The sequence below is a fragment of the Hemicordylus capensis genome, chromosome 3 (genome assembly GCF_027244095.1).
Source record: "Hemicordylus capensis ecotype Gifberg chromosome 3, rHemCap1.1.pri, whole genome shotgun sequence".
Classification (NCBI taxonomy): Eukaryota; Metazoa; Chordata; class Lepidosauria; order Squamata; family Cordylidae; genus Hemicordylus; species Hemicordylus capensis.
This window is the reverse complement of record NC_069659.1, coordinates 15,102,635-15,114,363: the sequence shown is the minus strand read 5'-3', so window position 1 is coordinate 15,114,363 and position 11,729 is coordinate 15,102,635. Positions and strand designations below refer to the sequence as shown.

The window sequence follows — 11,729 nt, the reverse complement described above, 5'->3', positions numbered from 1 at the left end:
TCTCCCGTCCCCTTCGCGTCGGCGCGGCCTGCTCAAACGTGATTGGTTTGACGCGCGCTCCGGGCGCCAAGGGCGGAGTGGGGAAGGAAGCGGGCGTCGCCCACCTATCCGATCGATCGATCGGCCAACAAAGGGCGGCTAGTCCGGCCTACGATCGCGTTGCTAAGGGACCGGGGGAGGGGCGGGACGATGGAGGAGGAAGCCGCTTCCGTAGCAGCGGCCAAAGCGCCTCCATGGAGACGGGGCTGAGGTGGCGGTGCGAGCGGAAGAGGACCAAGCAGGGCCGCCTCTGAGTGCCGGGCTGAGTCGCCACACGGAGCCCTCGATGGGGGCGCAACAGCCCGCGCGGTAATAATAATGGGCTACGGGGACGCGGATCGGGGAGGGCGACCTGCAGCAGCAGCAGCAGCAGCAGCTTCGGAGCTTGCTGTGGCCCCGCCTGGCTCTCCGCCGCACGCCTTCCCAACCCGCCTTGACGGCGCCCGTCCTCCATCCTAGCGGCGGCACCAGGGGGGCGGGGAGCAAAACATTGAGCGGGACCACAAAAGAGGCAAAGTGTCTCTGTGGGTGGGCGAGCTGGCTCCCAGAAATGGGGGCGGGGGCGGTGTGTATGTGGGGGGGGGCGACGCTTGCACACATACGCACACACACACCTCCCACCGCCCCCCGGATCCGCCCTAGCATCCTGCTCTAGTGTCAGTCAGCTGCCCCACCTTTTCCACGCACGCCCCTTGGAAAGGCTGGCTCCCTCCGCCCGGCCCCCTTAATGTGTGGGACCCGCTGCTGCAAGAGGGACGGACCCGCTGGCTTCTTCAGAAGGGGGGGGGATAGGTTTCGGGGAGCTCTGTCGGCGGTGGTGGTCGCTCAGCGGAGCCTCTGCATTCAGAGGCAGTCTATCCTCTGGATTCCAGGGCTTGGGGAGTGACGGCAGGAGAGGCCGGCGATTTTTCTCAGGGTTTCCTGGAGCTGCCTAGTTGTCCACGGTGGGGTGGAAGAGAGGCAGAGGTGCAGGCAGATGGAAAGCTGAAGGAGCCACTCCTTTAAATTCTTCGAGGGGGAGGAGAGAGGAAATGGTGGGGAAGAAAAACAGAAGATATGGCTTTACTAGGTATGATGGGGGTGACAGTTGAGGGGGGAAACTCCTCAAATGTTTGGGTGGTGGTGGGGTGGAATCTGCATCCCTGGGAAGAAAGGTCTAGATTCGGTGGATCCTTGGTCTGATTTAGCAAGGCTCTAATTATGGCCTCTCATGTCCTCTTCTCCCCCGGTGCCCCCCCACCTGTCTTACCAGATCACTCCACATCTCTTTTGGTCCCCTTTCCATTGCTGGATTTCCCCCTTCATGTTAGCCTTCCCCACTTAAACTTTTTGCCCACCTCCTCACCTACCTGCTCTGCCCACCCACCTCCACCTTGTGATGTCATTACTGGTTAACTGTCACACTGTTTAACTAGTGACAAAAATGATATGTACTGTACATGTTCATACTAGTAGTTAATCCTAGTCCTTAGATTATGCCTACCCCACTGGAACGCCCCTGCCCTCAGTGCTCTCTGTCTAGCTTGATTTTTTCACTCCACTGTGCCTGCTGCGGGGTGGAAGAGGCAGAGGTACTGGCAGATCACCTCTTTACATTATTGTTCCATCTTGTTTATTCTTTACAAGCAACTCTAGAACTTTTGCCAACGTCATTGATTCCTCCCACATTTCTCTGTAAGCATCCTTGCTGGCCTTGCCGTTTGGAACCCCTCATGAACCTTCCATCATACCCACAATCACCACTTGTCTGTTCTTTTTGCCTGTCTTTCCATCTTCTTCTGAGTTCTCATTGTCACTCATCTGCTTTGTTTAACCCTTCACATTAGCCCCAGCAGCACCTTATGTCTGCCTGTCTCACTGATAGACTCCCATGAGTGCTCTCTCTTACATTTAATCTTTTACTAGGCACTGGCATCTTCTTTCTGTCCACTCCTCTGGTCTCCCCCACCATCATCCCATGGTCATTGACCTATACAGCATAACACACACACACCCCTCTCTCTTTGTGCACTCAGCCTGCTAGCCCTTCATCAGCTGCAGTATCTCTCTTCTACCTTCCTTGCTGGTTTTCATCTCATGGGCCTGTCTGGTTATTGGTCTTCCCCCATACCTTTATGTGAACTTCCTCCTGCTCTGTCACAAGAGCATCTGAATCCACCTTTCTAGCTCGTCTCCACACCCTCTTATCCCACCCCAACTTCCATGTCCCTATTCTGCGGGTTAGCCACTGTTTTTAGAAAGGGCATGTCTTCAGTCCCAGGGGCCAGATCTTGCAAGTTGCTGACACCTACACTATGCTTCCCCAGTCCCTTTTGTATGTATGCAGTTAAACCCCACTTCACACACTGCAAACCTTTGATGTCCAGGAGTACCCTCATTCTCTGTATATCACTGGCTACCCACCCCACCCCCAAAAAAAACCTCAATTCTGATATCTCTTTTCCCCTTCACACATCCCTTCTCAAAAACTTTGATTCTTCCTTGCAGCCTTTACATTGCTTCTGTCATCTTTCTGGCCTTGTTATAATCTTTTACCCCACATTGCAGACACACAGTACTGCTTCATGTTGATCCTTTTTTCTGCCCTGTCACATGCCCCTCTTATTTCTCAAACATTCCAGCCTCCTTTATATTTGTACATCTGATCCTCTTTCATCCCTCATTCAAAAACCCACCTCTCCTTCACACAATCTTCCAATATCCTCCTTTATCCCGGAGTATAGTGTGTTGATCTGACTTTCTCATATTCCTTCCCAACTCCATTCTGTACAGTCCGAATATTATACCCGCAATGCTACTTTGCACAGATCTTAGACCTTACAGTGTTATAAACCTACTACCTTACTTGCTGATTCACTTCCTCATCCCTCTACTTAGCTGTTTGCTTCCCTCCCCAAACCCCAGTGATTCCATGAATGCTTCTGTATCACTTGATACACGTAAATTGGTCCTATTTCATCTCTAGATGAATTTCTCTCCCTCTCTATAACGTTTTAACATCTGCTACCTCCACTCTTGCACATCCCTCTGTTACCACCTGTGCTGCTTCCTGAACCTCACATCTTAGCCTTCTGACAGTACAGTTACTTTCTCATTTATGCTGTGATCTCACTGGGCATGTTTATTGGTATGTACTTTATAAGCAAAAACACGAAAGTATTCTGTTTAATTTTATGAGCCATATAAATAGCCATAAGTATTTGAACTGATTTTTGGACCAATTCAGAAAATGGTCGGCGGGGGGGATGGGGGGACGACTTATGTGGTTTAAATATTCAAACAAATGCAAAGCTTTATATGAAAATTATTTTATTGAAATTTTTTTAAATTTTAAATACAATAAACACTTTCAGCCTCCCCAGCTCAACAAAAGAAATTAGACACTGCTCTGTGTATTTGCTGGAAGCAAAACCAAAGCTAATCATAGTTCTAGTTCAGGGTCAATAATTTCCAGCTCACCATGAAGCCTGGAAATTTAAGTGTGGTGCCTGAGCCAGGTAATGGATGGATGCAACCAGGAGGAGAGGTGAGCAAGCATGAGGTGGGGAGGTTGCATATCCCTCTTCCTGGTCATGTCTGTCCATTTCCTGCCTGTGCCCAGTGAAACCTTCCAGGAAGAGAAGGGAGCAAGCCATCCCTATTTTGCTTGCTCCCTCCTCCTCCTGTCATATTGGCTCATTGCTTGCCTGAGTCAGATGGAGGTGCCGAGGAGGATGGAGCAAGCCAGGCAGTAAGTCTGCCTTCTCAGCCCCCAACAAGTGAAAGGCATTGCTGGTGGTGAGTGGTTAGTTTGTTTCCCCCTCCATGGAGCAGAGGACAGTCTGGTTCCTAAATATTTGGGCTGGCTCCTAGAGCCAGACAAAATTTTTCAAGGCCTGTTCTTGTTCTTGTTTCACTTGTTGTCAGACACAATAAGTAGAACTTTAGTAGCTTTGGTTTTGATTTGGCTTGCATAGCCCATCAGGTAAATTCATAATTTTGATTTTGGGGTTTGGATTATTATGCATATGTTATAGTTTAAACATCAGTAGGATGGTGTGAGGTGAGTGAAACTTGTACGCTTCCTAGATATAATTGCCTGAGAAAAGTTAACTGCAGTTTAAACTGTCCAGTCTGCTGGATATTGTATTGGTATCCACTCATCATGTTGCACAATTATGTTGTATTTTTAGAAATCGTGACATCTCAGTAGAAAAATATAACCATGGAAAGCATTCCAACCCACATCACCAACCTTAGTATCTCTTCCTGTCCCTACCAGTCGTATCTTACCTCTGTTCCCTCAGAATCCACCTTTCTCTCTTGTGGAACTCTCTGCCACAGGATGTGGTGACAGCCAACAACCTGGATGGCTTTAAGAGGGGTTTGGATGACTTCATGGAGGAGAGGTCTATCAATGGCTACTAGTCGGAGGGCTGTAGGCCACCTCCAGCTTCAAAGGCAGGATGCCTCTGAGTACCAGTTGCAGGGGAGTAATGGCAGGTGAGAGGGCACGCCCTCAACTCCTGTCTGTGGCTTCAAGTGGCATCTGGTGGCCCACTGTGAGAAACAGGATGCTGGACTAGATGGGCCTTGGGCCTGATCCAGCAGGGCTGTTCTCTCTCCCTTGCTTATCACTATATTGCTTGGATGTCCCGTAAACTTCAATCTGCATTAATGCTTTTCCTTCTTCATTGTCCTTAAATATCACCACAACCCCATTCTTCACACAAATATTTTTCCCCAGTTCACTTGCTCTTCATCAGCCCTCTAAATCAACCCTTCCGCCCTGTGTAAAAAATAAATACAGCTTTCAAAATATTAGCTCTTTAAGTGCAAGTAAAAAGGAAGAGAAGGTCTGCCTGGAAACAATTCAAGAATGGTGAAAGAGCTCCCAACTGCCACTTTCACCCATTAAAGAAAACAAATGCAATGCAGGATTATGTGTAACTTACACCAGGGCTTTACATGCATGCAGGGAAACGTAGCAACTAAATTATACTCCGTTTATTTTCAGCATTGTAGAGTGAGAAGCTCTGTCACTATTTTTCTCTCTTCTGCAGAAAAAAAGGGGGAAAACATGAGGCTCTGGTGAGGTCAACCAGCAATTGGGGGAACTCGGGACGGACTCCAAGGCCTGCTTTGTGCTCTGTTTAATATTCCAGCTTCTCTGCATAACATTTGGGAAAGCTCCCCTTCGAACTTGTGCAGCTCTTCTTTCATTAGGCAGCTGCAGCTCAGCAAGGAGAGAAATGCCAAGAAGTGAATGACTCCACTGCACAACAGTCTGCTCCAAGCCTGCCCATTGAGCAGCACTGTCACTTTAATAATTCCATGTCGAGGGATTGCTTTCAATCCTCTTGGGCTTAATACAAGTGAGGATCAGAGGGACATTAAAGGCCATAAGGCTGGGTGGAGAAAATAAAAACGAAAGTGACTGCGGTTTGGGTAACCGAGTGGCAGCTTTTTTCCTGATACACAGAAGACCCTTGCCTGGACCCAGTGCAGTACCTAACTGGCAAAAGTCACGTGTGATCTCAGCAAAAGTCCCTTTGAACCACTTCTGTCTTCCTCAGAAATTTATTTGGATTATTTGAAAACTGGTCCTGAGCTTCGATGGTGTTGGAATGTGTTGAAGTGGATTATTAGAACTGCCAAGAGTTGGATTGTGCCTTAATTGTATTTCCTACGTTCACTTCTTAAAACAAAATCTTTGCTGTCACACGAGGGATTCTTATACAGTTTTGTAGGCTGATGGGTGTTTTCTCTTGTATATTTTTATAGATTGGGAAATATTTTACAGATTTTTGACAACTGGTCTTGCAAAAATTCTAAACTTTTTTCCTTACTCTTTTGCGGGTGGTGTTGGAAGTTTTTAACTGGAGGAGACTGTGAGCGCTTCTGTGGAAAGTGAAGACGTAGAGCTCTGTTTCTAAGATGAACTGTGTAAGTGTTTTGAATCGGATGGCAGAGTTCTGACCTCAAAAGGCAATCCCAGCGGGACTCTGTTGATACCAGTAAATAAGCGCTTGCATCCAGTGCCAGAAATAACAGCGAGAATGCCGGTCAAGAAGAAAGGTGGGCTATGAAGCTTCCTATCTCATTTTTGTCTGTCTTTTTAAATAAAACTGGATTTCTCATACATGCAATTTTACATTAAAAGCACTTGAATAGGAGAATGCAATTGTTTGTTTTTCCATGGAGAGGTGAAGGAGAAACATTTCATGCATTTTTTTTGTTTGTGTGCAAAAGGATTTTTTACTTCCACTGCAGTTGTTTCAGAAGCTGCTAGGTCATATTTTTATCTCAAATTTTTGTTTCTCAGATATCTTTTTGGCTGTTCTAGTGCTAATGGGAGGGGAAAGAGAGAGTTGCAATTACTTGATACATGCAATCATTCCAGCAAAAATAAACTTTTTTAAAAACAAGATTTCTCTGTTGTGGATTCAGAGCTTGATATTAAAATTTAATTTTAAAAATAATTAGACCCAGTTCTTAATTGTCAAAATTGTTAGGATATAACAAAAAAGAGAAAATATTCTGGTATTGTCCCTTGTCATTGTCTGCAATACATTTCTAGAGTGTGTAACAATACTTCTGTTATCTGATAGCTGACATCTGGACAACAAAACAAATAGATGATAGTTCAGAGTTCCCCCTGCCCCCAAGAAAAGGCTGATGTTAAATAAAACTTTATAAAAACATGATTTTAAATGATCTTTTATACAAACCTGACACTGAAGTAGTGCTGGAAGTCTTATGCAGCTGTAGCTAAACAGCAATTTTTAAAAGCCAGCTGTACATTTCCCTATTCCACTGTTTTACTTACAGGTTCCCTACAAAAGTGTGTACAACATATCTTTCATCATTAAGATGAGCAGGTGTTAAAGCAGGAAGGATTGTGTATTGCAAGTATTCCAGCTGGGGGTTGTTTAATAGCTTCTGCCTCTGGGGACTATATAGCTCCTTGTGGGATCCCTGGTATTAAGGGCCGGGCTACCCCATTGTTGGAGGCCTTCATGGAAAAAAACATTTTCAGTGCTTTCCTTTTTCTTTATAGATACGGGTGACAACCAGCCATTTGTTTGCTCGAAAATAAAAGGATGCTCTAAAGACCTATATGGGGTAGGCGCTAGGATACAGGCTCCTCTGTGTCCCTGCTGACCTCAGACACCAAGAATCATGCTCTTATTTGCATAGCTCTGTGTGCTGTTTCTTGGTCACGATAGAGTGTGTCAGAACTTTGGGATCTGACACTTGTGCAGAAAGACTCTTCAGGAAGGATAGATGCGACCAGTGAAGCACAGGAGGTGCGAGAAGAACATGTATACTATGGTTTACTGTAATTAATACCCCTGCTTTTCACAGATGATGCCCTAATAGTGACACCCTTACATGACATTCCACTGATTAGGGAATGTAATCTTTATAGTATAGACATAACTTATGGAGGGAGAAGGGGAAAGGCCACTGGTGCTAGCAGCAGATAGGGTTAAACATCAGTGGCCTCTGTTCCTCCTCCCCCCAGTAAATCCCAAACTAGGTGAATTATCAGTGCTGTGCAAAGTTGTGTGAAAGGCCATAGCTCAGTGGTAAAGCACATGCTTTGCAAGCAGAATATTCTAAGTCCAAACTCGGGTATCTCTAGTTTAAGGATGGCAGGGTGGGAGAGCCAGCTGAGATTCTAGACTCTGAGTCTTGTTTTATTTGCTCCAGTATTCATTGTAAGCTGCCATAAATCCTAAGGGAGAAAGGTGAGGTATATGCTTTTTAAAGCTGCTGCCAGTTGGGATAGACCATCCTAGCTCAGATGGATTGGCATTTTGACGTGGTAAAAGGCAGCTTCATATGTTCAGTGTCATTAATAGTTCACCTGTAAAAAGCATGGGGTATGATTATGGATGTGTTCCTCCAATACCATAAAGGCCAGAGGTAGTATAATACAACATTATACTTTCAGAACATGGTTTCTCTTAACCAGTGAAATTAACTCGCTGTCAGAGTAGCTGTTTCCTAAGGATTACTGTGTAATCACTATAATATATTCTCTGCGGAACTTGAAAAATCTGGTGAAATGCCACCATAACTGCTGCCAAAACTTTAACTAAAACAAGAAGATGAGTTCAGAATGAGGCTAACATTTTTTATTCTTGTTCCAGAAACTAGATTTATGCTAGTATGTATCTGACTGATTTCTATAACTGTGTGTAGTTGGAAATGGTATTGAAAAATGTAACCCAAATGATCTGGATCCCTATGAGTTAAAGTGTTTGGGGCTTTTTAGTTTAGAAAAGGGATGGTTAAGGCAGCCACAGAGGTTTATAAAACTATAGAGGACATGGAGATGGTGGATGGAGAGTAATTATTTACCATCTCAAAACTAGAACCCAGTGAAATTGACAGTAGATTCAGGACAAACTAAAAGGACTTCTCCACACAATGCACCATTAAAGTAAGGCACTCACTCTTGCAGGACATGGTGCATAGCATAGAAAAGAAGATTAGACAAGTGTACAGAGGATAAATCTACCAACAGCTATTGATCGTGATGGTTATATGGAAACTCTGTCAGTGTTCTTCACTATCTTCCAAGTGGGGGCCACTTTGGCAAAAAAAGGCTTTAATATGAGAGCCATTTCCCACTGTGCTGACCTCTGCACAATACTGCACTTTTCTCAGTGCTGGGAGGGCCCTTTAAGAGAGATGGAACCCTCTCTTAAGAGCTCTGTGGGGAAAGCATTGGGAAGGGCTACACTGCCCAGTATTCTGTGCATGCTTTCCAAGCTGGTGCAGGGGCTCCAGAGGTCTGATCCAGCAGGACTGCTCTTATATTCTTGCAATCTAGCCTGATCCAGCATCATGTGCAGCCCTGGAGGCAAGAGCTTCCCCACGCCCTCTTGATGAAGAGGCTTGGCACATGCCTCCTTCCAAAGTGAATTGGGGAACCTGCTTGAGTGAGCATCTGGGGTGTGTACTGAGTATACGTACGCTCTGAATTAAGAGATGATGTGCAGTGATGCATTGCATGGTTACAGCACTTTTGTGGCTTGCAAATTCAGGCCAATAGTTTTCTGAACAACAGTTCAGTTTTCTGGACAGAAATAACCAGTTCCTAGAGTTTTCTGACATGGAATAATGTTTTGCCCAAATAATTTTGTAAAAAAATAATAATTGGAATTTTGAACCTAATACATCTATAGGGCAGGTGGTTGCTGTCCCATGCATTAATTAGGATGCTGCTCGCTCATTGGCAATAGTTCTAACCAATCAGTTTTTTGTTGAAACATGAAGGTAAATTACTTTTTCCTTTTTATAATCTGATCCAAACTTTATTCCTAACTTTGCAACAACAGGGTGACACTTCAAGCAATAGCAATATTAAATATAGCTGTGTTCACATGTTAAACCAACTCATCTCACAATGATGTCATATTTCATGATTCTGAATTTTTAGAGATGTTCTAAATAGAATAAATCATAAGGATGCTAATTAAGGATTGTGTTACATTTACAGTTTGCAGAGCAGCACGAGAATCTCTTTTCTGAAATCTGTTTTAATGAGTAATATTTGCCCTAATCAACAGAATAAGTCATAGCGCCAGAAATAAAAGCAAACCACAAGGATGGTGCCATTAGATGTGGTTAAAATACAATAAACAAATTGCAGTTTTCTTCCTTTAAAAAAAATCATCACAGTCTTGCAAAATCAGCTGCTTCGGGACAGCTCTGACAGTGAACAGTTACCATAATAGCCCATAACTCCACATTATACCTAAGCATGCAAGAAGTTTGGGAGGGGTTATATTTTTCATGAGTATGTGTTTATGATCAAATGATGTCATTTGAAAGTGACAGAATGTACAGGAGTTGATGTCAAGGACTGGTCTGTTGTAAGACACCCCAAGGTTTAGAAATGGCACTGAGAAATAATTTATGCACTGACCTCTTATTACCTCCCAGACTCCTAGGAAAAGCAAACCATGTGGAGTAAGCTGAAACAGTGTCTAGTTTTCTGTGGAAGAGAAAACGTCCTCTAACAGGGATTCCCAGATGTTGCTGACTACAACTCCCAGAATCCCCAGCGGTAATGGCTTTTGCTTGGGGATCCCTGTTAGAGGGAACACTGGCAGTGATAGAGTCAAGAGAATCCCTTTAGGGCAGCTATTTCACATTTGGGCCACCACCACTAAAAAGGCCCCTTCTTGTGCCCACCCACCACATTTCAGATTGCAGGAAAAATTGGAGAAGGGCCTCAGTAGTACTGGAGCTATTATTATTTATATGCTCTCCCCACCCCCAAACAAGTTCTCAAAGCTGTTTCTATGGCAAATGAAAAGAGAAGATGGTTTCTTGTCCCAAAAGGGCTTGCAATCTAAAAAGAAACACAAGGAAGAAACACTATGCTAGTAATAGCCACTGGGAGAGGTGCTGTGTTGGGTTGAGTAAGGACTGTTGTTCTCACCCTGCTAAATAGAAATGAGCCAAATTCAGAGAGAAGGTGCCCCTTACCACAGTTAGGAGGGGTTGTAGGAGTCAGGCAGGGTCATACAGGCCCTCTAAATGGGGGATTCTCAACCTTGGGTCCCCAGATGTTACTGGACTTCAGCTTCCATAATCCCCAGCCCCAATGGCCTTTGGTTGGGGATTATGGGAGTTGAAGTCCAACCACATCTGGGGACCCAAGGTTGGGAATCCATGCTCTAAACAGTATCCTCACACCAGCTTTACAAAGAGACGGATGATTTGCAGTTCAAGGCACAGATCTGCTGCCTTGTGTAGTTTGGCCACAGGAATCAAACATCAAAGCTTTCTTCAACTGTACCATTTGAGGTTGCAGCTGGGGGGTTGTATGCTAGGTAGACTATTCCACCGTGGCCCAAATTCCCTACACATAGACCACTAGCATGACACAGGGCCTTCCCTGGAAAGGCAGAGTGCTTTTCTTTGACGTGCTTGCTATATCCAGAATGTGGGGTCCCCCCATAGCGGTAGTATTCAAACATGCCATTCCCCCACCTGCAGCCTCAATCCCTACAGTCCAGGAAAAGCTTTACCATGTGATTCTGTTAATTATATAAATTTGGCTCAATGAGTTTGTAGTAGGTAGACAGCCAAAACGGAAAGTTCTGCAACTTGTAAACAAAGACAACCTTCTAAAAATGCTCGAAGATGGAGGAGCATTTAATGCTTGAAAGTTCAAAGTAGGGTGGGGTGGGGAATCTTACAATGCCTGTAGGGAAACAGTTCCATGTGGAAGTTTATAGCAAAAAAACAGAATGCATGTGGGGTTTTGCTTTAATTTATTTTCTTTGAAATTACAGTTCTTTTGATTAAATATGTCTTTCCCTTTGCTTATGAGTAATCAAAATGTTGCCCAGATTTGTCAGATTTTTCCTTTTTTAGTCTTACAAGACTGCCAGATGGGAAACATCAGGTGGTCCTAAACCCTTTGAAAGACTGCAGTTTGGCTTCATAATATGCATTTTCCTCCATAATATACCCCAGGAATAATCGCTTCCCTGATAATGGCTTTTGGGTCTCCTTACAGACTTAACTAGACAGTGAATCTTTAGCAGAAATTGCATGTTACAGATCATTTAAATGTTTAATATTATGTTAAAGTCCCAGCCTCTTGAAGGCTGTGTTGGATACCATTGTCACATAACTCATATCTGGATCGTGATTAGGATTATGAGCAACCATACTGAAAA

General features: G+C 44.5%; 1 protein-coding gene across 15 annotated transcripts in view; it reads left to right on the top strand.

Annotated features, from left to right (window-relative positions):
- The first annotated feature begins 8 nt into the window (after positions 1-8).
- Positions 9-11,729, top strand: part of DLG2 (discs large MAGUK scaffold protein 2) — a 1,429,269-nt gene continuing 1,417,548 nt past the window's right edge. For 4 of the 15 annotated variants that reach the window (XM_053304274.1, XM_053304276.1, XM_053304275.1 and 1 more), the window contains exons 1-2: positions 9-348; positions 5,082-6,096. In XM_053304274.1, the coding sequence (XP_053160249.1) occupies positions 6,078-6,096 (19 nt within the window). In that variant the 5' untranslated portion in view covers positions 9-348; positions 5,082-6,077. The remainder of the gene's footprint in view (positions 349-5,081; positions 6,097-11,729) is intronic. The other 11 variants (XM_053304283.1, XM_053304279.1, XM_053304277.1 and 8 more) reach the window with 3 other exon arrangements.